Below are 26,302 nucleotides of genomic sequence, written 5' to 3' on the forward strand. Positions count from 1 at the left end.
GAGACCAAAGAATTTCCTATAACACTTTCTGTTTTTAAAACAGATAGTGATATTTACAAGCAGCTGGACTGCTGTTATTTTAGTACCTAATCCATTTGTTACTGGAGTGGTGCTTCGGTCACTTGTTCAGTGATATTCTTTTCTTTCATACTCCCTGAAATCTGATATGCAGCAAGCTCCAGACTAGCTATTGCCAAGGAATTAACTATTAGAACAGGGCATGTTTTTAAAATATAAATGGATTTTTGTGCAGATCAGATGGGGGAGGGGAATGACATTATGCCCTTCTCCCCATAAAATTAGATATTTTAAATTCTGCAATTAGTGGAATAGTCCAGTGGTTAGGATGCTAGCCTGGGGCTTGGCAGACCTGGGTTCAATTACTTGCTTTGCTACAGGTTTCCGATGGGGTGGGGTGAGTCAGTTTGTCTCTGTGCCTTGGTTCTGCACCTTGACTACTGTGTGTAGTTCTGGTTGCCTCATCTCAAAAAAGATCTCTTAAAATTGGAAAAGGTACAGAGAAGGGTAACAAGAATTAGTAGAGGGATGGAACAGCTTCCATATGAGGAGAGATTAAAAAGCCTGGGACTGTTCAGCTTGGAAAAGAGATGACTAAGAGGGGATATGATAGCAGTCTATACAGTCATGACAGGTGTTGATAAAATGAATAAGGAAGTGTTATTTACTCCTTCATACAACAAAAGAACCAGTGAGCACCTAATAAAAATTAATAGGCAGCAGGTTTCAAACAAACAAAAAAGTATTTTTTCACATAATGCCCAGTTAACCTATGGAACTCATTGCCAGGGGATGTTGTGAAGGCCGAAACTATAACTGGGTTCAATAAAGAACTAGACAAGTTCATGGAGGATAGATCTATCAATGACTATTAGCCAAGATGCTCAGGGATGCAACCTCATGCTCTGGGTGTCCCTAAACCTCTGACTGCCAGAAGCTGGAGTGGATGACGGGATGGATCACTCGATTATTGCCCTGTTTTGTTCATTCCCTCTGAAGCACCTGGCATTGGCTGTTGTTGGAAGACACGATACTGGGATAGATAGACCATTGGTCTGACCCGTATGGCCATTTTATGTGTAAAATGGGGATTACAGCATTTCTCTGCCTCATGTGGGTGCTGTGAGGATCAGAAAAACAGGGCTAGAAGGCACCTAGAGAAGTCAAGTCAACCTCCCCTCCCCCATGCTGAGGCTTTCTAAGGGGTCTTCTCTGAATATTCCTTTCAGGCGGTGTCTTCAAAAACACCCTATCTTAATTTAATTCTGCTGCCACTGAAGTCAGCATGTACTGTTGTAATCACATTGGTCCCAGGATATTAGACAGACAAGGTGGGTGAGGTAATATCTTTTATTGGGCCAACTTCTGTTGGTGAGAGACAAGTTTTCAAGCTTACACAGAGTTCTTCTTCAGGACTGGTAAACGTACTCAGAACCTGCAGAGTGGGAACCTGGGGGGTTCTGGGCTGATGACACCTCCACATTGCCTCTGGAGGGTGTTTTAACTTCCTGTGGGTTTATCCACAGGTGGGTTGACTGTGGGCCTGTAATAATCCAGGGTGTTGCTGGTCAGGAGTGGGGTGCATTGAAGGTGTCTTTAACCTGGCTCCTGATCTGCTGGTAACCTGACCCTGCCTGCCTCCTGACACCTAACTCTCAGTTAATCCTCTGGTCTATCTTGGACTCTGACTGTCTGATACCTGCCTTGGCCTGACTCTTGCTCTGACCACTACGTATGACTGCCCACATCCTGATCATGACAATGTAAGCCCAGGGTTAGTGGGACTCCAGATGACCTTGGGTTAGAAAACCCAGGGCTTGAGTAGCTACACTGACTATTAACCCTAGGAGAGCTTTAAAAATCATTACAATCAAATATGTGGAATGCTGCATTCCCCAGTCATTTAATAAGCCTGGTTCAGTGCTTTGAAATAAAGACCAAATATAGCAATACGTTTTCTACAACAGGGGACCCATGCTGTGTCATCTTCCTTTTATTTTTCTTTCCTTTAACCCCAAACTTCTTTTCTTGTTCATCTAATCTCATTCTCCATACACAGCCAAAGCTCGGAGCTCCCCTAATATCAGTGAGGGTTTTGCCTGTATGAGGGAGACAGGCTTGGTCCTTAATATTTCATTAATCCTTTCTATAGTTGATTGAACACCAACCTATCTATTTCATTTCTCTTTTCCTTTCAATTTTTCATGTTGTGCTTTTCACTTCAGTTCTTTTCATCCCCCTTCCGTCCCTTTACAAAAAAAAGCAATTTACATTTTATAACACTTAGCCTTCCAAAGCAGCTCATGGTCCTTTCCAGGCATAGTACAGCTTTTTGAGACTGATTCTCATTTACAGTAAGGCTCCTTTACAGCAAGGGTGGCCTGAAAGTGGGCTAAATTACATAATCCAGTGGATTAAGATCGTTTGGAATAAAGCACTTTTATTCCAGAATAAGAGCGTCCACACGGAGAGTTAGGCCTGGTTTACAGAGTAACCCTGGCCCTGGCACCTGCTTCTGTTTCAACCAAGAGAGCTAATGTTAAGGCCTCCAGGATGATGCAGTGGCATAGGAAGCTGTCCTGGGGAGAGAGGCAACCAATGAGAGGGCAGCTTGAGCTGGAGGCTTGGAATCCACCCAAAGGGGAGAGTTGGAAGGTGGTAGAGAAGGCGGTAAAAGAGACTGCCCGGGCTGAAAAGGGGGCTCGCTGGGCAAGAGGAAGCTAGGCCACGAAGGGCAATGTGCAAGGAGCCCAGCACGAGGGGCACAGAGTATACGACCAGTGAGGCTGACCATTGGGCCGCTGACAGAGGGAATACAGCCCGCAGAATGGGCGGGGCTCTCTGGGTAAGGAGTTTACGGGTGGATTTGCTGGAAAGAGATGCGGTTGCTGCAGTGTCAAGGCAAAGGAGCATCACAAGCCGGAGACAGGTACAGGCAGGACAACTGGGTGAAGCGGGACTTTGCAGCCAAGGATGGGAAGGAGTTGGTTCTCTCTTGCATGTTGTTGAAAAACATATTACACTGTAAATTACCATCACACTGAATTGTTTTCCTAAGCAAGTATTTGTTAGAATATAAAACTAAATATAAAGTATTATTTCCATTATTTTATTGCTCCTACCCAAATTCTGGGTTTTTCCTTGACAAAGTTTAAAATTTAAACTTTATCGCCATTGGGTAGGTTTGCCTCTGCTCACCGGAGGCATAACCTAGCTGAGGCCTAGGTTGCTGCATCTACACCTAAAACCTAGACTGACCTATGTCGCTCTGGGGTGTGAAACGTACACAGAGACCTGGTTACGCCCACATAAGCCCCAATATAGACAGCACTAAGTCGTCGGAAGAATTCTTCTATCAACTTAGCTATTGCCTCTTGAGCAGGTGGATTAACTACATCAACTGAAAAACCCCTTCTGTCACTGCAGCAAGTGTCAACTCTACAGTGGCACAGTTGCAGCCCTGCGACTGTAGCACTGTAGTGTAGACAGAATCAGACATAGTTAATCCACTTTAAAATCACACCCTGCTTTAGTCTGAATCAATTTCCCTGTGTCGGAAAGCCCTTAGACTTACACAGCAAAAGCAGGGGACATGCATTACCAGAGGCAATAAATTACATAAAGCAGTTCCTGATACAGTAGTCGAAAGAGTGGCCAGCTGCTGTGAAACATTTTGACATTGACGATACAAGAAAGCATGCCTCCATTTTGTGGCAATCCGTAGAGAATGAATAGAGTCAGTAAGTCAGAAAGCTGGCCTGCTTTATATTTGTGCACAGCTTTGTCAATAAGCAGGATCACCATATAACAGATGGAAAACTAGACTCATAGCTTTTGTAGCTGCACCTAGACTGGGTGCACATCTGAGAATTCTGGCTTCTGTGCTTTGTTCAAGTTGCAAACTCTAAATCAAATGGACTCATATGCCCATTGGAAAAGAACTGCAATAGAGACTTTGTGAATCCTAATAGGCCCCAGATAGAACTTGAAGGATGCTGCTGTAGCTAAGTGAATGACTAGTGTTAGTGTGCCGGAGGTAGTCTGGGGGCTCATGTAGCTGCTTATCTGAAAAAAGCAGCAGGCTATGTCCCTTGAGAACACATGCTGCTGATGCTGATGTATATACTAGTCAGTAGAGCCGGTCAAAATTTTTTAGCTGGAACAGTTTTCTATCAGAAAACGTAGTTTAACTAAAATTGAAACATTTGGCTTTGATAAAGTACAAACGTTTCGTTTTCACTTCATCACTTTGATTCGTTTCATTTAGTTTTATACTATATTTGAATGTTGTTCTATTTAATCTATACGATCTTATGTTTTATATTTGTTTCAGGGAGTCCAAATAAAATATTCTCAGAATGATCGTTCCGCGGGACGTTTCCAAAGGTTGGGCTTTTTGTTCTGATTTGGAACAAATCCAGATTTCAAAAGGCTGAATTTCTCACAGAATGGAAATGCTAGTTTCTGACTAGCTCTGCTGGTCAGCTTTGAGACTCAGCGCATCCCCTAGGACCAAGGTGCGCACAGGAATGACAGTCGCTGACCCGGGAGCACTTAGAGATCCTTGCCTGCTACTTGAGTGCAGTGGGCAAGATGCTCTCGTTTCTTGCCCATCCTTCCAGTTTGGCTCTGCAGAAGAGGGCAGCTGCTGCTGATTGCGTAACCCTCACACACCCACAGTGGCCCACTCTAGTAGTGGCTGGGCCACAGAGATTGACGAGTTTCCTCCAGCCTTGGCTAATGGCGAAGGAAGTAGAGGCTCACTCTTTAAGATTCCCAGGTTCAAGTGTTTCTGCCAACCACTCCCCCGAGGGGTCTGGTGTTATTATTACTAATAGAAATGTCTCCAAATCTTTACATTAGACTAACATTTTATCTCCTCGGAGTTGCCGTGCCATGATGAGTGAGGTATTTGTTGTTGTGAGCCGTAGCTAGAGCTTTTTCCGCTTGCAAGGGTTTAGTCGTGCACTGCTGCAAAATTGCCCGTGAAGTCAAAGGAGGATAAGCTCTGTTAAAGTGCATGTATTTTCCTAGTGCTGGGTCTCTCTGAGAATGCTGCATAGTAGCAATCTGCCACTGTCCAATCAATGTTTATTTATACAAATACTCATTTCTTCAAACTGTAAATAATAAGTCAAATTGTTTTTATACATATCAAATTAAAGAAATTTCCAGCTGGAGCGGCAAACATCCCTGCCATATAATCTGCTTCCTCTCCATGTCCTTTAGGCGTCTTCCCTTTACAGTTGTCAGAAGAACAAAGGGAATGTGCCAGGGCTGCGTTGGGATTTTAATGAAAAATAATGAGAATTCATCGCTAATTAGGACAGCAATTAAAACATAACGATCGTTGCTGGGGCACTGTTAATGAACTTGTAAATTGCAGCTGTAGACTTGTATCCATATCCACATTACTGTTGTCTTAACTCAATTTGTATATCTAAAAACAGTAATCAAAGTACGCTGGCATTTATGTATGGCATTGCAATCATCACTTGGCGCCCTTACAGCAGTCTAATAGTCCCTGCTGTTACTAGCGGTACTGTATGTTCTTTGGGTCACATTTAGGACATGAGTGGCATATAAATGATCATGGTCTCTATTCCAGAGGAATATCAAAAAGCTTAGTGATTTTAATAGCTAGTCTCTTGTCAATAGGCACTGACTTTGCTGCCCACAGGGATGGCACAGGTTCAGGATTGCTGATTCATGACATTCCTACTCTGCATAGATAACACATGTTTAGAATCTCATGTCAGAGTCAGGACATTATTCCAAAATTGAGAAGGGTGTTACACTGAACTCCTCAATGACTTTCATGTCCCATGCAAATGTGTTCTGTGAGGGTGGTCCTCTATATCACACTCAGGGAAACAGAGGCAATAAACTCATGCCCATCCAGGGAAGGGAGTAGGAGATGCACGTCTTACCAGGAGACATTAGCGGGAGAGGTGGCAGACACACAGCATAGCAGTGTGAGATGTTGTGGCTTACTGGGGTTGCTGCACTGCACACCAGCTTTGCACTTCAGATTCAAGCAGCCTTGTGGCTGCTCTACTTTACTTTACACCAGTCACTCACACCAACTTTACCCAGGCAGCCAGCTGCAGAATATGTGCGGTGTGGCTGTCCCTTTATGGCCTAGCCACAACCATTTTGAAGTTGATATCTCAGTTCCGAGAGCCTTCCACTATTTTGGCAACTACTCCATGAACTTTGTTCAAGGAGGGAACAACCTTGGTGGTATACAGTGGATACAATTCACTGGTGGTAAAGTTTAGTACCCAATTAAGATAAGCTCAGCTGCCTACAAACAGAGCAGAGAATCAGGACTTGTGTACATGCCACACTCGGCTGCACATACAAACATATTTCCCACTCTTGTGCCTGAGGAGCCATCATCCAGGAGATGTTTTTAATCAAAAAAGATAAATGGGAATTATTATGTAATGCTCCCCGTGATGATGCAAAAGCACGAGTACCAACCTCAGGGCAGACTGTTAAAAACCAGGGCACAAACTCCTAATGATTGTGAATTCTCAACTTAGGGTACGTCTACACTACGGGACTATTCCGAATTTGCATAAACCGGTTTTGTAAAACAGATTTTATTAAATCGAGTGCGCGCGGCCACACTAAACACATTAAATCGGTGGTGTGCGTCCGCGGTTCGAGGCTAGCGTCGGATTCTGGAGCGTTGCACTGTGGGTAGCTATTCCGTAGCTATCCCATAGTTCCCGCAGCCTCCCCCGCCCCTTGGAACTTCCGGGTTGAGATCCCAGTGCCTGATGGGGCAAAAATCATTGTCGCGGGTGGTTCTGGGTAAATGTCGTCAGTCACTCCTTCCTCTGGGAAAGCAACGGCAGACAAGCATTTCGCAGCTTTTTTCCCTGGATTGCCCTGGCAGATGCCATATCATGGCAATCATTGAGCCTGTTTTGCCTTTTGTGACTCTCACCGTATGTGTAATAGATGCCGCTCACAGAGGCGATTCAGCAGCGCTACACAGCAGCATGCTTTTGCTTTTGCATGATAGCAGAGATGGTTATCAGCCATATTGTACCATCTACCATACCATAAATTGGTAATAAGATGATCGTGGCTACCAGTCCTTTTGCACTGTGCCATTTGCTGCTGTCATAAGTGCCCCTGGCTGCTCTTAGCCAGGGGCGCAAAAGCCAAAATTGGGAATGACTCCCTGAGTCGATCCCTCCTTTTTGGTATCTAAAAATAGAATCAGTCCTGCCTAGAATATGGGCAAGTGTACTAGAGAACCACTGTATCAGAGAACCAGAGAGCACAGCTGCTCTGTGTCAGATCCTGCAGAAATTATGAGCTGTATTCTATTCACAGGGGGTGCTCCTGTAACAACACCACCTGTTCATTCCGTTCTTCCCTCAGCCTTCCTGGGCTACCGTAGCATTGTCCCCCCACTTGTGTGATGAAGTAATAAAGAATGCAGGAATAAGACACAGTGACTTGTTAGTGAGATATGAGTGGAAGGCAGCCTCCAGCTGCTATGATAGTCCAGACAGGACAGTAAGGAGTGTGTAGGAGAGGAGCCCAGCATCCCTCTGCTAGTTCAGGGGCAATTGAATCTTTTCTTTACACATGAAGGGTGGGGGCTGATGGAGCTCAGCCCCCTGTTGCTATGATGACGATGGTTATCAGCCATATTGTACCATCTACCAGGAAAAATTAGGGCCAGGCGCCCTTGATTGACCTTACTGATGCTAGTCAGCATGGTTACCAGTCCTTTTGCACTGCCCCATGTGCCAATAGGCTGATGATGAGGACGGCTACCAGTCGTTTTGTACCATCAGCCATCCATAGCGTGGGGGGAGCAAGGATGTTGGTGTTGAGTGCTGCACCATCGCGTCTATCTGCAGCATTCAGTAAAGATAGGGTGACATGTAAAAGAGTCAAGAGAGGATTGTTTTCCCTTTCACTTCTGGGGGTGGATGGGGGAGTGCGTAAATTGCCTAGCTATGCCCTGACCCACCGCGGACACTGTTTTTGACCCTAGAAGCATTTGGAGCTCAGCCAAGAATGCAAATGCTTTTCAGAGACTGCAGGAACTGTGGGATAGCTTGAGTCCTCCAGTCCATGAGCGTCCATTTGATTCTTTGGCTTTCCGTTACGCTTGTCACGCAGCAGTGCGCTGAGTCCCTGCTATGGCATCTGTCTGGAGATATTTAAAAAATGATTTTGAGCGCTGATAGAACAGATTTGCCTGCCCTTACAGCGATCACGTCCGCATCGTCCATGCGGGAGCTCTTTCTTTCTTTTGATTTTTAACTGCATCACCACCCGTGCTGATCAGAGCTCCACGCTGGGCAAACAGGAAATATTCAAAAGTTCGCGGGGCTTTTCCTGTCTACCTGGCCATTGCATCCGAGTTCAGATTGCTGTCCAGAGTGGTCAGTGGTGCACTGTGGGATACCGCCCGGAGGCCAATACCGTCGATCTGCGGCCACACTAACCCCAATCCGATATGGTAATACCGATATTAGCACTACTCCTCTTGTTAGGGAGGAGTACAGAAACCGGTTTAAAGAGCCCTTTATATCGATATAAAGGGCCTCTTAGTGTGGATGGGTGTGGCGTTAAATTGGTTTTACGCTCCTAAAACCGGTTTAAACGCGTAGTGTAGACCAGGCTTTAGATTTCACCAACCAACTACATCAAGTGCACATGCCTCAGGGCATTTTAATTGTCTTAACAGGGAGTCACAGGCATTCCTCTTGGGTACTCCTGTCTGTCATGCCACCCAGGTGAGTGTGTCTCTGGGGCACATGGCCCCTTACACCAAGAAACACAGCAATAGTCAGGTTATTTCTGATCCTAAAGAACCAGTCACTTACCCCAGGTCACTTGCGCTCTAGGTCTCAAACCAAAGGCAATGCTTATAGGAAGATTTATTAACTAGGAAAAGGAAATTAGTTATTTTCAAGGGTAAAGTGAGCCAACATAGACACACACAAATGAGTTAGTGTGATATAGGTTTCTATCAACAAGCTCTTTTTGACCTTTAGAGCTAACCCAGGCTAAACAGGTGGGATTCTCTTGCTTATGCCTAGAAACACCTTGTCCCCCAGAGTCCAAGCAGCATAGAGATCCCTTGTTCCTTTTGTTTGTTTGCTTTTAATCCCCCTCTTGCCATGTGCTTTGAGCTGCAAAATCAGATGAAGGGAGGAGTCCACTTGCATGACTCATCTTCAGGGAGAAGGGGGAGGGAGCAGATCAACAATATGAGTCTTTAGGTCTTTTATTGAAGATTCCCTAATCCAGATTTGGGGAGTTTCCAGTTGTAAGATCCACCCAAAGCCTGTCAGGTACCCATGGGTCTCCTCTTTCAGGAGGGGCAGAACAATTTCTGTAGAAGAGCAGCTCTTCACACTAATTAACGTCCCTCTCCTGTATGGCGATTCATACAGTCGCGGAATACGCATGGTGTGGATTTTTTATAACCATGTCAGTATAACTGCTCAAATATTACATTACAGTATTAACAACAGATATTACAAGTAAGATTAATGCAAATAGCAACTCACAAGCATTCAATAATCTAAACACTAAACGCTTTCTTATCATGCTAATACTTATTTTATCAATATTAACCCACAAGTGAGCCAGGCTGATTCCAGCTATGTATTTTGAGACCTGGGGACCATGGCATAAGCTGGCGCATGGCCTACCAGCAGATTAATAAAGGGGATTGTATAATAAAACTGTTATGGAAAATTCATCTGGGGGCCTAAACAAGATTGAGAGTCTTATAAAAGTTTTGGTGTTATAATACCTTCATAAATAGCATATTTAAAGGATGAAGCCTAATTGATTATATAATTCCAATCAGTCTTGATTTAATTAGGATACCTTTTCTATTTCTGTAATGGGGTGTGTGTAGGAAGAACAGTGTCAGTTAAGGGTATTTCTGGATAATTGTGATTGTGTGAGTGTACAATAGCACAAAACAGCCAACTGCTAATCAATATAAATATACACATTTACATGCTCTGAAGAGTTATTTAATTAACGTTAATGGTTAACACAACCTCCACCCACTTTTAACAAGCTAAGGGTCAGTGGCTACAGCTGATCTGTTCAAGCTTGAAGGGAACTCCCCCACCCAGACCTGTATATAGGTAAGGGGGGGGGGGAAATAAAAGGGTTGGGAAACGTTGATCTCTTTTTTGTTCACCTGGTAATTCCAGGAGAACAAAGCAAACTGAGCCTGCTGTAACTCCATCAGCTACATCAGAGAGGCACTGGGTCCAGTATCTGTTTCCGTGGTCAGCTGCTGGGTGAAGGATGTTTTGCAATAAGCTTCGGTTTAAGGATGAAGGCAGAATGACATGACGTATGTGAAGCTGGTAAATATCAAGGGCATCAAATGATCCTGTTAGGGAATTAAAAAGACAATGATAGAACCAGACCAGGGATGTTCAGAAAGCATCTAATGTATTTCATTTTTAACTCAAATATTTTAGGAGCAGTATAACAATTGCCATTCTTTTCCCCAAATTATTGCTATACAGTAAAGTTTTTGATTGCACTTGCAATATCTCAAGTATTTCAGTTACTTTAACTCTCATACCCAAAGATAAATTCTTAAACATCTCTCACGTGTGTATGAAGTCTTAGGACCAAAATCAGTTCAATATGGGTATATTCACATTTACTAAGCTCCACACTTCCATTGTCTGGAAGAAGGTCTTTGGACCTGCAGCAAACAAAAGAACTCACTGCTACCATGGAAAGGCCCTTGGAAATCTATGATACGTCCATTTTGTTTGGCTTTTTTTATTAAAATAAAGCAGCATTTTTTCCAGTGACCAGTTCAAAGTAAACCATCACTTTCAGCTTACTTTGGAACCTTGATTATTTTTTACACCACACTATGGGAGCACATGGTGCTTGTCAGACAAAAATTACAGATCCTTTCCCCAAGAATCTTGCACTTGAAGTTAGCTTTAACAGGCAAGCAAGTGATGACCGTAAACAAGGGTGATGGAAGAGGATATGGTGGAATGAGGGTTAAAGCAATTGAAAGATCAAAAGTTCTTATTGTTACATTCATATTGTCTTACCTCTTCTTGAATGTAATTCAAGATGAACAAACAGGATGGGAATATATATATTATATGTATATGAATGTGTTGTTCTGTAGCTCTTGAAACCAGCATCATATCATCAACATCCACGCTGTGAAAGGATGAGGTTTTGGGATCCATTAAACCACTCTGGAGAAGAGTCTTTCCATTCTCCAAGACACGTAATTATCATTAATCATGTTTATTATGACAGTGCCTAAGGACCAACCAAGACTGGAACCCTCTGATGCTAGTAGATGAAATTGGAACTCTCCTGGTGTCCCTTTGGGTAAACCTCTCTTTTGGTGTTGGGTGTAAAGAATATAGGGAAAGCATGGAAAGAGGTTAATTTTTTTAATTTTTAATAAGAAATGTCTCTTTAGTGTTAATATATTGCAGGCCACTAGCTTAACGTTTATTAAAGTAACTGTTTCTTTAGTTGTTTTATTGCTGTTGTAATATCACACTCACCAGGTCACTAGGGGCTTGATCCGAAGCCGATGAGTGGCTCACGGGCTCAAGCCCTTGAATTGGAAAATATATGAATGAACGTAGTATTTTAAAATACCCCCTTGCTCTTTTAGAGCACTTTTTGTCAGTATAGCTCAAAGAGCTTTTCAAAAAGAGCAGAGCATCATTAGTCCCATTTTACAAATGTGGAAACTGAGGCACAAGAAGGGCTGTGATGTGCCTTGGCAGTACAGCCAGGACTAGAACCCAAGTTTTTTGAGGTTCAGACAGTGCCTTAGCCACCAGGCCATGCTAACATGGCTCCTTAGTTGGAAATGATAAGGGCAATATTGATATTACACGTCTGCCCAATGTTTGAGCAGAAAGGTTATGCGATGGTAAGCAAAGTCAGCACCTCCAAGGAGCGAGATCTGTAATTCTCCCAAGTCACAAGCAGCAATGGGATTGAATGGCTGAACTGTCTCATTCTGAATGGGCACAAAGGACTCCTGCAGGGATAATTAATATAAAAGTGATGCAAAGGTCAACAAGAAGTTACCACCCTGAGGAAAAATACTTTGCACTAACACAGGTGGAAAGAAGCAAAGAACAAAATGTTGGATTGTCAGTTTAGCGAAACGACCATTGGCTTCTTGGGAATTATTTGTTGCATGGATTGATGCTCTTTAGCAAACAGTGCAAGGCTGCTTAGTGTCTATACTGAGTCTCAAATATGTCTTTTTTTTTTTTAAGAGACCTGAATGATCCCTGATGGGAACGCTTAGACTGGTAGGTCAAGTGCAGTCAGTGGCACCTATCTGATATGAACATACCTGCTGTCAGGCAGTGTGACACTTCCAAAATTTGCCATCGCTTACTTTGGACTGGGCACATGTTAAAGGCAATTTTGTGCCACCACCGAGTCTTCTTGTGGAAGTTATATATGGAAATGTTTGTATCTGTGTTCCAATGTGTGCTTAGTGTTGTTTTCCAAGTCCTACATTACTCCGTGAAAATTGCTCTCTGCTTCCTAGCCATTTGATTTATAAATGGATTGTGCATTTTTGTACTGTTGCCTGTTAGAGAAATTACACTGTAATGTGGGTCCCGTTTCTTTCCTCCATTTAATTCCACTGTAAAATTAAACAAAAGTGAAGCAAGAATATGATATAGCGTTGGTTAATCATGGTAACACCTTAGAAAGAATTTCACGTTGTGCCACAAAAATAAGCTACCTCATTTAAATACCTTGAAACTTTGTAGAGCTTTAAGATAGCAAGATATGCAAGCTTGCCCTGCAACTCTAGGACTAGGCATATTAAACTCTTGAGTGTGAACAGATCAGACAAAAATAGGCGTTAAAAACTTTACTGGACAACATTAGAACTTTTGGAAATTCCAGAATTGCCAGTTCAGTTCTGACTTTATTGGTATGTTTCCAAACAAGAACACCAAGATTTTTTTTTAAGACAGGTGCCTAAAGTTAGGCTCCTAAATCCAGATCAAGGCAACTAAATAAATGGTCAGATTTTCAAAAGTTTTGAATACCCAACAGTTGCCATTGACTTCAATGAGAGGTGTAGGCTGATCAGAGCTTTTAAAAAATCATGATTATATTCCGGTGCCTTGTCTACACATGAAAATTAGTCTGGAATAAAATAGGATTTGAATTGAAAGTGGCTTAACTATTCCTGATTAACTCCATGTGTGGACTCTCATTCCAAAATAAGAGTACTTTATTCTGATTTATCTTAATCCACTTCCAGAATGGATTAAACTAATTTTGGAATAAAGCACTCTTTTCTAGAAGTGTCCACAGATGGAGTTAATCAGGAATAGCTTTCCAGAATAACTCCCTGTGTGTAGACAAGCCCTAAATATGGACTTTGAAGCCTAACCTTGGAGAACTCATTTTTTAAATTCTTGGCCAAAGTCTCTGATAGGATATTCCTGGCTAGTAACACTCAAACTTGTGAATTTGTAGGATGCATCTAAACCACAGGTTCTCAATCTGGTGGTCATGACCACCCCCTCCCTTTCTTTACAGCTGAGTGGAAGAGGGGTGCTGAAACTTCTCTCTGTTATAACACTGGGTCATGGAATGAAAACACTGCTCGAATCCAATTCTGCTTTGTATCCCATTCAGTCGCTCACTCATTTTCTCTGTACAAAAATGAATAAATGAAAGCAAAAAGTTTCCTTCTGTGGTAATTCGACAGGAAAAGTCCTCTAAAACAAGATTTAGCTTAAAAGCATAGCAGTGATTCTAAAAGGATAAAATGCTGTGTAATGGGAAAAGTGTTTAAACTCAGTTGATTTAAGGGGGGATTTAAGAAGGGATGTTGGAGGGCAGTTTGGAGGAGGAGGTTTTTCAGATGGACATGGTGGCCCCTGCACTTCTTTGGATCAGTGGGGTTGGTAGCTCTCACAATCTGCTCATTCTGAACCTCTGGAAAACTCCTCCCAGGTGAGGAGATGATGATTAGCTGTAAACCCCTCAAGGAGTAGGAAGGATGATCTAGTGGATAGGGGACAGACTGTAGCTATCTGTGTAAAATGCTGCCATATAATATAACTGTTAGTAAATAAAACAAACCACCATAACCCTTTGGTTCTTTGTAGATGAGCTAAAATCCCACCATGCCTTGTGTATAATTCTTTGCATTTAAGCTAAACCTTAGCTGAACTTTAGCTGATCCTAGTGGGTTATCAATAAACTGATTATTATAATTAGTCCCTAGTGAGTTATCAATAATGGCTTAAGTATTGTCTTACTCTGACCTGTTGACCCTTAGGAAATGTGCCCAGGTGGCCAGAAAGGGCCTACTTGAAATTGATGAGAGGCAGGTATTTTCTGTGTTTGATGAAACAAGGGTCTGTTGAGATGCTTTTAGCTTATCAGATATTTATCTAAATAGATTTTCTGTCATAATGACTTGGTTACAAATATCTTTTGTGATTGATAAAATAATGGATTGTTGAACAGGTGTTTTCAGTTTATCAATGATGTGAACCAGATTCCATGAGAAGAGCTTTCCAGGTCAATAGGTCCCTTGCTTTGTCTCTCTTCTGTACACATGCTGAGTATATAAGGGGATGTAATTCTGGGAGTTTGTTGCAACAGTCTAATGCTGACAGCTGCTCTTCATACTGGGTCTGGTGTGTATAACCTTCCTTTCTGTCTTGTGCTGTGTTAATTTTTGACTAATCTTGGATCAATACATTCCAGCTGAGCCAGTTATCTGACACTTATTAATATTCATATTACTAATAACACAGTTAATACAATTTTAACATAACTTTCTGCTCAAATTGTGGATATTTTGCATTCCTGGCTAAATTCTGAAGTGTCTGTTTGCTTGCTTTCTGTAGCTGTAATCTTTTGGAGTGTTACCCCAGAGGTCATTCAATAGCTTCTTTCCTTTTCTCATTAGCTTTCACAAAATCTAACTCTTCCACAGGACACTTGAGCAGAGTTAGATTGAAAAGAGCTAGTGAAACTAATCAATTGCCTGAGATTCAGGTTTGTGACAACCTGTCTCTACAGAGTTCTCTCTACTTACATGTGAGCTGTCATAGATTCCCAATTGTAATGCTATTGCAATCACAGGATGCTATTTCCTACTCTGTTACACTTCAAAGGACCATCCTACAGTTCTGTGCTATAATACTGAATGCTTGTTTACCTATTGAGAAAACAGGAATGTATTATTTTGTGTGTTCACAATGGATATCCCCTTCTTAACCTGACTGGATGCAAAGAACAGCTGACTAAATGGATTCCCTCCATTCGCTTGCAGTATTAGAAGTCCAAGAAAAGCAGCATTTTCATGTTTATTGGCGACATTAAAGCAAACATAGTAATTGACACCACCAGTCTCCAGTTTGGCATGCAGCTAGCAGAAGGACATTTTATATTTGCACAGTGCATATAAAAAAGCAGGTGCTTTCCTTTTGTATATAGGTCAGGCCTTACATGACTTTTACAAGAAGAAAAACAATGCTATGGATATGCACACACTTTAAATCTAGCTAATAAAAGTACCCAGGTGCCATGACATTCAAAACACTTTTACTGCATTCTGGGGACAAATTATGCAGCCTCAGTCACTGATGCATAATAAAAATAAAATAAAGGGCAGTTGATTCACAGAGGAAGATGTTCCTTTTTATGCAGAACTGGGCCTGTGAACTGTACTACTGTAGATATGCACAAGGGTGCTATTCAGCTAAGTGCGGAGGGCCTGTACAAAGATTATCACCTACTGAATACCATCCAAATAAGGACAGATTCTGATATCAGTTACACCCAGTGTAAATCCGGAGTAATTCCTTGGACCTCGAAGTTCCTCTCTCTTCATGCTGCCCTGGTGCAGAGGCGGGGGGGGGGAAGTAGAAGAGGGGGCACGCTGCACACTGGCTATCTCCAGCTGGGGCACTGTCCTTTGGGGATAACTAGTTGGTGCAGGTTACAGTAGTCTGCAGGTTGTTCTCACCTGGGCTGGAGCTGGGGTAGAGAATCAGGGAGTCATAGCTGGTTTTGGTTCACATGTTCTCCTCTTTTGTCACCCTCCTGCGGGGAGGAGAGCCATCCTTGGCTAGATGTTCCTCTGGAAGAGCCAGTTGAGTTCCTGATCTCGCTGGGGACGCTAGAGCCTGGCCAGGAAATAGGCTTGTTCTTGCTGTCAGAGCTGGAAAAGAGAGACTCATTTTTGTGTTCCCTTCTCAAGGAAGGAGCTCACACCACATACCAGCGTGATGGATGACCTAAACACCTAGCTGCTCGCTTCCCTCTCCTGCAATACAGAAGGCAGCCAGCAGGGGAATGGCTGTGGCTCAGCGAGCTGCTCCTAAGGGCTTGTCTACACTAAAAACCCTGCAGCTGCGCCGCTGTAGCGCTTAGTGAAGACACTACCCACGGCGACGGCAGGGCTTCTCCCATTGGTGCAGGTAGTTCATCTCACCAAGAGGCGGTACGCATATCAACGGGAGAAACCCTCCCATCGACATAGTGCTGTCTACAGCGGGAGTTGGGTCACTATAACTGCATCACTGAGGAATGTGGCTTTTCCACACCCCTGAGTGATGTAGTTACACCTATAGTGTAGACCAGAGCTAAGACTGTAGGGGGAGCAGTGGGAAGCAGCTGGGGAGGCAGTACCATTTCCCTCCTCCTCCAGCAACCGGGGCAATAAAAATCACAGTGTGTGGCTCAGGGAGCACATTTTCAATTCGTAACCCAATGTCCATATGGCTTAATACAGCTACCCTGGAGTGCCACCATTGAGAACCTTGAAAGCTATAACTGGCCATAGGTAGGGCACCACTGGTCTCGTTGCTAAATCTTAAGATTTGGCATCAGATGTCTGGGTTCTGTTCCTGGTTCAGCCAGTAACTCGAAGTGCAACCTCGAATCTCAGGTCCCTGGCTGAGAAATGGACACTATCACCTCTCTGATGGTAATTTTGCCAGGTTTTATTACAAGGATTTGAAAACACTTGGGAATCTTCAGAATATTAATGTAATGTGCCATTTCAGGGATCCTGAAATTACTGTTTTCCGTCAATATCTGTCAGTCTGGTAGAATGACCCTGGGCACACAAACAAAACTCAGAATCATCAACTCTCTTCCAATGAGATGCCAGTTTCATGCATCCTATCCCAAAGATTGAAACGAAAAAAGAAAATTAAGTCTATCACATCAAAAGTCTTGCTCAGTTTTTACTGTTGAATGTGTCAGGAGAGTCTGCATGAGAGAGCAGTATCCCTTTAAAGCAAAGCAAACTCCTAGGGCTTAACTTTCAGCAACAACAGAAACAAGCAGGCACCTGATTAGAGCATTCAGTGCGGAGATGTACTAGGAAAAATTATTCCATAACCAGAACTGTGAAACCTTTGCTGCACTGTCTTTGTTAGGACTCAGAAGAAAATCTCTGTGAACTCTGTCATAAGAGAGAGAGATTTGTACAGGGGATTAATGTTGCCAGGCTGTCAAGCTGTGACAATTTGAATGAGGGAGATTTCCAATGTCTCATTGAAACGCATAGCAAAAACCTTCACTGCAAGAGAGGTGTATTTTTAAAATTACCTTAAATGTAATCCAAATGTGGGAGTTTCCCTCCCTGAGAGTAAGAATTAGGAGCTTTAAACACTGCCCAGTTCACGTTGTAAGGCAGACTTCTTTTTTACTGTGCTCTGGCGAGAATTCTCAAAACAGCTCAGAACCTGCAACTGGGAACAAATGTTCAAAATGTTCATACGTTAAATGTGCTGGTCTCCTTTGAAAATTTGGCCGTAAGTGTCACAATGGGAGCTGAGATCTTTTGAAAATCTGACCCTTAACTAAGTGCCTAAATGGATGCTGAGCTCTTCTGAAAATCTGGCCCAAAATGTGGGTGCTGAGCCCTTGAAAACCTCGCCTGGGGCTCTTTTGAAAATCTAGCCTTAAATGTTTCCAAATGGCTGGATTTTGCAGCAAATTAAATGAAATAAGTGTCCTATGGAACAATGGGCACATCAAAACTCAGTTGTAGGGGATGACAAGGAACTTCCCCAAAACTGAGATGCTGATAATCATTGCAACAACTATGTCTTTTATTTTGAAGGACCCTGATTTTTATGACTGCTCTGGCCTCTGCTGCATCAATATGAGGCCATGTTTTTTCACACTTTGCTCTTAGCTTTGGGCAACTCAGCAAGTCCCCATCTGTGGGTCCAAGTTCCCACAACGGAACGCATGCCTGATGTCTTCACTCCTATTTATTCAACTGGATTTGAAATGAATAAGGACTGCTAGAATGGCACCTGAGTGGCAGTACTTAATTTACAACAGGGCTTACCAGGTTCTGATCCCTGGCACCTCTAGGCATGGCAGAGTAGGCCGTAAGCACTTTTGTCCCACTGCTATTTTTGTGACTTTCTTGAATTTGATACTTATCCACATTTGGAAGGAAAAAAAAGAGAAAACATTTTATTTCTCGTAATGGTATTTCAGGGGACACCAGGATAACAGAGCCAGTTAAGGGATATTTCTATGAATAAACATTTCCTGATATAAAAATATTCCTGAAAATTCGAAAGATTGAATACTGGGTTGCCAATAAAAAAAACCATTGGAAATGCTTTAGAAGTTCTAAGGCTTTATAGAAAACTGATGGAACAGCACATTACATTTAGAATGCTATTGACTAATAGAAGAGAAGACATTTTGATTACATTGTACCAAAAGCCTTCAGCTTAAAGTGCTGTGGAACAACCACAGATTTAGACTTTGTTACATTTGCAAATGATCTCTTACACAAACTCGATTCTTACGTACAGTGTGACTTCAGCGATTTGCTGATCATTAGTACAGTGTTTTTGTTCAGCTACAATTAAACATCAAAATACAGGGAAAGGTATAATAACTCATGATTGGAATGCATTTCTGTCCAGCTGTAACCCTATGCATACATTTTATTTTGCACTTTGGGTTTTTGAGCCATAGCCCTATGGAACGGAAGCTCAGCATCTTGTATTCTGCTCTTCTCACTCACACTAGTAGAAAGCAGGACTAATTACTATGAGGTGAAGCCAATGGTGATACTGTGACCAGCTGCTATCTTGGCAGACACATCAGGAATTGAACTGGGGACCTTCCAGGTAAAAAGCATGAGCTGCTGTTGCAGGAGTTAAACAGCCAGTGCTGGCTCTGTAACAGACTCATATTCTCTGTGGATCAGCCCGAGGGAGACCTGTACATAGAGCAGATTCAGTGCCTAAGGCCACTGGAACACTTTTCAGGAGATTCACTGTGCATTTCCTCCTGCATTTGGTCAGCTTCCTTGGCCAGGGGGGAGAGGAGGCAGGAGCTGTCCTTCTCTGCCCTCTTTGAATCTTCCACTGCTGGTGCTGGATTCTTTGCAGTCCTTATGCTAATGAGATTAAATTCACCCCTGTGCAGAGGGCTGCAAAACCATGGCACCACTGAAGTTAATGGGAATTTTGCCATTGACTTCAGTGGTGCCAGGATTTCACTTAAAGTTCCATTTAAACCAGGGGTCTCAAACATGCGGCCCGCGGGCCGCATGCGGCCCGCGGAGCTCTTCCCTGCGGCCCGCGGAGCTCCCCAGGGGAGCTCCGCAGGGGCCCCCAAGAGAAAAGCGGAGGCTCCCGCCTCCGCCCCTCTCCTGGAGCCTCGGCGCATAGAGCGCCGAGTCTCCGTCCGAGCGCCTGAGCCCCGCCCCGATCCGAGCCGCGTGGGGAGGGGGCGGGGCTGGGAGCTCTGGGCTGAGCGCTGCGCTCGGCGTGGAGCTCCCAGCCCCGCCCCCTCACCACGCGGCTCTGAGCGGGACCGCCGGAGACGCGCTCGGGTAAGGGGGGGGGAAAGCGGGACCCGCCGGGGCCGGGCTGGGGGGGGGGAAGGGAAGCGCTCAGGGCTGGGGCAGAGGATTAGGGTGCGGGGGGATGAGGGGTTCATGATATGGGGGCGCTCAGGGCTGGGGCAGAGGATTAGGGTGTGGGGGGATGAGGGCTCTGGCTGGGGCTGAGGATTAGGGTGCAGGGTCCTAGTGCCTGCCCTCCGCCAGTACTGGCAAGGCAGGCTTCCCTTACCCTGAGCCTCTCCAACCCCAAACCCTCAGCCCCAGCCAGAGCCCTCATTCCCCCGCACCCTAATCCTCAGCCCCAGCCCTGAGCACCCCCACATCATGAACCCCTCATCCCCCTGCACCCTAATCCTCAGCCCCAGCCAGAGCCCTCATCCCCCCACACCCAAATCCTCTGCCCCAGCCCTGAGCGCCCCCACATCATGAACCCCTCATCCCCCCGCACCCTAATCCTCTGCCCCAGCCCTGAGCGCCCCCACATCATGAACCCCTCATCCACAGCCCTCACCCCACACTCCAAACCTCTTGCCTAGCCCTGAGCCCCCTCGCATCATGAACCCCTCATCCACAGCCCTCACCCCACAGCCCAACCCTCTTCCCTAGCCCTGAGCCCCCTCGCATCATGAACCCCTCATCCACAGCCCTCACCCCACAGCCCAACCCTCTTCCCTAGCCCTGAGCCCCCTCGCATCATGAACCCCTCATCCACAGCCCTCACCCCACAGCCCAACCCTCTTCCCTAGCCCTGAGCCCCCTCCTGCATCATGTACCCCTCGCCCTCAGCCCCACAGCCCTCACCCCTGCACTCCCTCCTATCCCCAAACTCCGTCCCAAAGCCTGCACCCCCACCCCCTGCCGCAGCCTGGAGCCTGCATCGAGCACAGAGCCTGCATCCAGACCCCCTCCCCCACCCAAACTCCCTCCCAGAGCCTTAGGCAGTAAATCTAAGTGCGTGTTTTGTCCTTTGAGTGAGGTGCATTACTGAGTGTATATATTTATTAAAACTGCGCGCGCTTAGGGGAGGAGGTGGAGAAGAGACAGGGCAGGGGCGGGGCCTCATGGAAGGGGTGGATTGGGGGTGGGGCCAGGGGCAGCAAGGGGGCGTGTCAGTGATGCGGCCCTCGGGCCAATGCACTAGTCCTCATGCGGCCCTCGGGGTCATTTGAGTTTGAGACCCCTGATTTAAACCCTATGGCCCTGATCGTCAAAGGTATTCAGGCTCCTAGAAGTTAGGATGCGGCCCTAGGACAGTGAATGAAAGTGTACTGTGATGGGGTGTATAAACCCCACACTGGCAGTGACAGGGTTAAGGGGAATCTGAGAGCCCAGTTAGCCCATACTGGGGCACCTGGAGGGGAGACAAGTACTTAAGGATTACCTGTCCAGCTTGGGAGAACCAGACCAAATGTTTCCTATAAAAGAGACTACAGGACTGTAAGCATGGGTGACTCACCCCTGCGGCGCCTCCTGCTGGTACCTCTGGGAATTAGCTTGCCCGCCCAGAGCGCCCTCTGCAGGCCAATGTCTCACCGCTCGCTGCTTCTGGCCCCCCATGTCCCTCCCAGACTCAGTGCCCTTTTCTTTGGGTGCTGCCCCCAGGCCATACACCCACTCTCTGGGTCTACCTACCTAGGAGAACCCCCACCCACTATCCCCACCTCACCTCAGTGGATGGCTACTGCCAGCCACCATCTAGATCTACTCACTGAGGCAGACCGCAGTCTAACTACCACGTATCACCGGACAGGAGGGTTTAGACCTGCTCCCTCGGCCTAGCCTTGAGCCATCCCCTGCTACCCTAGTACCTCTTTGGCCTTATACTAGGCCACAGGCTGGGGGTTTCTAGACTGGAGCTCCCCAGCTCCTTTGGCCATCCCCCAACCCTGCTCCACTCCCATGTCACTAGTTCCCTGCAGCCAGGCCCATCTCCCTCCACAGCTGGAGGAGACTGTTTGTGCTCCTGGCTTCACTGGCCTGATTGGGGCGTGGCCCCCAGCTGGGGCTGCTTCCCCTAATCAGCCCAGCTTTTCTCCTCCACAGCCCTGTTCCAGGGCTGTCTTCACCCCCTCTGGGCAGGAGTGGGGTGACCACCTTGCTACAAGGACAGTAGGGAGAGGAGACCCAGGAGGACAGTGATTAGGTATTTCTGCTCTCTGGGAAAGAAACTACAGGAGGATCTCTAGGAAGAAGCTGTACCCTGAAAGTCCCTGAAGGGAGAGGACAGCTGAACAGATGACTCCTAAATTAAGCCTGGGAGAAGAGTGTCTAGGTTAGAAGCCCTGAAGGTCAGTGGCTCAGGAGGAGCTGGTCTTGAAGGCAAAAGCCCTGGGAGGCAGGCAGCACACTGTAATAGGAAGAGGTCTGTGGAGTCTGGGAGAGGGGTGAGTTTGGGTCTTGTTACCCTGGAAGGGATTGCACTTGAGTATGATTTTGCTGGAGGGCTGAGGTGCTGCCCAGACTGCTGATGTCTGGAGTGGGAGGCAGAAGGACTGCAATGCCAGGCTGTGGCTGCAGGAGGCGCTCTGGTATGGCGAGGCTGGCCACTGTACCTTTTGGCATATGCCATGTGACAAGCTTGCTCTGGAAGCAAGAGTGAAAAGCTGGAGAAAGATGGCTGCTTCCTGCTGTAAACAGCTGGTTGCTATAGTACCCTGGTGTAGCCCAACCCAAGGGCACAACTGAAAGAGGGCTTTACCTGCTTTAAGGAATCCCTTTTTGCGAGCAGAAGGAACATGATTTCACCACCTGAAAAAGAGCAGCAGCAAAAAGGGTTACCCTGAGCAGAGCGGGGTACCGAAAGAGATGAGTACGGCTGGGCTCTGCAGAAACCGATGTGGAAGAATGAGCCATGCAGTACTTCAAAGTGTGGCTAACCTTTTACGAGCAGAGGTGTCCCCTGCCCCACTCGTGGCACAAGCTGCTTGCCTCCCTAGGTAGAGAGGATGAGTAATGTCCTGGGAGTTTCTGTGTGGTAGGGAGTAGGAGGGTGGTGTGAGTAACGCTACACAAAGACTTTTAGCTCTAAAAGACCAGGCCTGGGGATGGCAGAGAGCCAATGTCACCCAACAGGCTGGAGTGTAGGGAGCACGTTGGCTGAAGGAAAAGTGTCAGCAGGGACTCTTGGGTTTTCTTTTGTCCTTTACATTAATAAATCAGACCCCAAGAAGTGGTGGTATTGGACACACACCCCTTTGAGTCCATGAGGGGAAACTGAGGCAGTCAGTGAGCATGAGTCTGGACTTCATAAGGTGGCATGGTGAAAATACCCACTACATCTATTTCTTTACTCTTCTTGGGAAATCCTCTTCAGCCCTGGAGTTGCTATGGTCATGCTCTTCTGGCAGAAGTTAGGCAAGATCGTAAAACTGGAGCTCAGGAGTTACAGCCCAAGCCCTGTGAAAATCATTCCCCTTCCTCCCTTGCTACATCAGCTGCTGAAGTAGCATAACCTCTTAGAGGGGGAGAGTCTCTTGCCTGACCCTCCTGCAGTCGAGGGTGTCAGATCCTTTCACCAAAGTTCTGGACTAGTGGAGCTGTTCAGGAAAGGGGGCAGGCCTCCTGCACCAACCGATGGGGAGCACCAGTGTTCCACACTGAATGAGGTGTTTTGGTTTGCGTGTGCCCGTTTAACTAAACACTGTGCTGGGGGCTCTTTGGCTGGCAGCTTGTTCAAATTCCCACCCTGTGCCTTGGGAACTTGAGACGGAGAACCCTCCAACAGCCTGTGTGTGTGTTTGGGCCCGGTAAGGGGGGGAAGACAGGAATTCACCCAGATATAGTTCTATACCAACTCAAATGGTCCCAGCACTCCTCCTGTTTCAGCTCCTCGGACACTGGGGAGGGTGTCTCCTTCCCTTCGGGCCCTGGCTGAGCTTCACGTGTAGGGCAAACTCTCAGCCCGACGTCTGTCCCTGCAGCAACAGCTACACATGCCCTCTTCAGCAGCCTGCCCCATCCTCTCAAATCTCAATCCAGTCAAAGGGGAGCTGGCAGCAGGACATAGGGCTGGGATCCCTGGCCAGAACTCTAGCCAACCAGAGTTCTGCAGGCTGGGGAATCCAGCTTCTCCCCTCTGGCCATCCCCAGCCAATTGGAATTTGGGGGCAGGTCAGCCTTGGCAGCCCTACTGTTGATCTGTGGAGTGGGGATTCCACAAACACGTTAAGTACCAGTCAGTGCATAATTTGTAGGGAAGAATAAAGTAAATGAGGCAATACTCCTCTCCTGTATGCCATGGGCAACATTGTTTCTGGCCCCAGCGCAGGTTTGAACAAGGAATCTCCTTCCTCACCTGCACAGATTCTTGAATTCCTTGAGTAGGGTGAGTACTTAAGCCAAGTGCTGCAGCTGACTTTGCAGGCTTAGTAAAAAAATTTCCCTTCGTCACTTGCTTCTGCAGCACCTGAGGTTCGGTTCTTGTCTGGGATGTCAAGAGTTTCACAAAATCTTGATCAATACCTTGAAATATCTTTGATGAAGGCGAAGGGAAAGAGGCTTCCATTCACTCAATATGGCAGAAATATCAGGTAAGCAACCATAGATGTGTAGATGCATGCACCTCTTATTCTCTTCTGTACATCCATTCCACTCCTGGTGGAGGTGATTTCATTTGCAGTCCTAATTATTACCCGCTACAGTGAGTTTTATGCTGTTTCTGTTTGAAGGGTATGCAGTTAGGAATAAAGCAGGTAGCAAGGCTGGCTTTACTAGGATGCCTAAGGGACTAGGACACTCAACTCTCTCTGGATTCCTTGCGGCTGTGGATTTAGGAGGCGCTTGCACTATCTGGAGTTGGTGGGCATCTCTTCTTTTCTGACTCTGGTACCTTCAGACTTCAGAAACACAGATTATTGATGCCCTGTCCTCTCAACTTCTGTGTAAGCTCTGCTTTCTAGGGACTTGGATGGTCCTAACCTTCAGACCTAACACAGCAGCTCCTTTTTAAAGGAAGACTGGAGAGGAAGAACCCTCCCAGAGGTGTTGAGGTGTTAGAGACTGTGGGGAAGCCCTGGTACACCTCCAGGACTATTTGGTGTGGGTAGCTTGTCACCAGCAGTGTTTGCGTGGGCTCTTACAGGAAAGAAGCAGGGATGTAAGGGTCAGGAATGGGAAAGGTGCTCTGCGAGTAGGAGGCCAGAGGCCCAATCCCAAAGGGGCTAGAACTGGGGATTCTACCCCAGAAGGAGGAATGCAGAGTGACCTAGCTGGATGGCTGAGTCATGAAGGAGATGCTGTGGATCCTGCAGCGAGCAGAGCTGCAGACCAGAGATGGAGTGAGGGGGTGCAAACTGTGGAAGGGGATATCAAGAGCTAATCCCCAGAGTGACCAAGAGGAGGCACCAGACCAGTGGTGAGTGGTGCACCCTGTGGCAGTAACCCTTTTGTTTCCCATTATCCTTCCTTGCTATCTTTTGAACCTTTGATAATAAGCTTACTTTCACTATAAATATTTCAGTGCTGTGGTATCATGCAAGAAACTGATCCTGAGGTGAGTCTCATGAGCTGGCATGTACCCTGCTCCCTTGGGGATGGCAGAACTAGTAGTATTGTGACTGTTCAGTGGATAAAGGGCTGGACACTACAAGGGAACACTTCAAAGGGACTTGGACTGAGTGTGCCTATTCTTAAACTGCAAGGCAAAGAAAAAGCTGGCATAGCCCAGAGGAAGGTAGGGCTGACAGGCTGGTGGTGTCTGACACTCAGTTTAGCACAAGCAATTCTCCCTCACTGGAAGCAGGAGGATAACAGGGTGTCTCAGTCCTGGGTTCCCTGAGAATCCTCACAGGCTCCCAACTCCATTGGGGAGGGAGATCAGTGGGAGTTAGGCACTCAACTCCCCTTTGTGCCTTTTGAAAGCCTCTGCCACCCAGCATGTATTGTGTCAGACAGTCCTTTTCAAAAGCATTCAGTAGTGGTCCACCTCTGCTCTTGTTAAAACCAATGGTAAATCCTCAACAGGAGCAGAGCTAGGCCACTGTGGAGTGTCTTTTTGAAAAGCGCATGCTGCCATTATAAGCTGTGATCCAAACTGATGCTGTAATAAGCTGCCTTTATTATGCAGAAGCTTTATGACTCAGTGCTGTGTTTAGGTAATCTTCCCATCACCAGGCTAATGTGCAGTTTACAAGCTGGCTGTTGGCCAGTTGACCACTGTTCCCATCTGCATCTGTGATTATGGGAATCTGGTCTCTTTCCATGAGGACCATTAATTGATCCTCTGAGCAGCAGGGCTGGGCTGAGCGTTTTTGCTGCTCTGTGCAAAGGAAGATGTGCAGCTCTTTCCTGATCTTTCATTGAGTTTACGACACTGGATATAGGCTGCGTGTGTGTGGTGGCGGCGGGGGGGAGGGAGGGGAGAGAAGAAGAGCTTTG

The 26,302-nt window shown here is 45.9% G+C and overlaps 1 protein-coding gene and 1 long non-coding RNA gene across 8 annotated transcripts in view; one reads left to right on the plus strand and one right to left on the minus strand.

The window, feature by feature from the left end:
* Positions 1-2,671: 2,671 nt before the first annotated feature.
* Positions 2,672-26,302, plus strand: part of LOC123367664 (bifunctional protein GlmU-like) — a 130,180-nt gene continuing 106,549 nt past the window's right edge. The window contains exons 1-2 of one of the 7 annotated variants that reach the window (XM_045012027.1): positions 2,672-2,947; positions 11,192-11,296. In XM_045012027.1, coding sequence (XP_044867962.1) covers positions 2,756-2,947; positions 11,192-11,296 — 297 coding nt within the window. In that variant the 5' untranslated portion in view covers positions 2,672-2,755. The other 6 variants (XR_006578585.1, XR_006578587.1, XR_006578584.1 and 3 more) reach the window with 6 other exon arrangements.
* LOC123367665 lies at positions 15,423-17,786 on the minus strand. The gene is made up of 3 exons (XR_006578589.1): positions 17,653-17,786; positions 17,014-17,155; positions 15,423-16,255 (listed from the first exon to the last, which is right to left on the minus strand). It is a non-coding gene; the product is annotated as an uncharacterized LOC123367665 (long non-coding RNA).

The sequence above is a fragment of the Mauremys mutica genome, chromosome 3 (genome assembly GCF_020497125.1).
Source record: "Mauremys mutica isolate MM-2020 ecotype Southern chromosome 3, ASM2049712v1, whole genome shotgun sequence".
Taxonomy (NCBI): Eukaryota; Metazoa; Chordata; order Testudines; family Geoemydidae; genus Mauremys; species Mauremys mutica.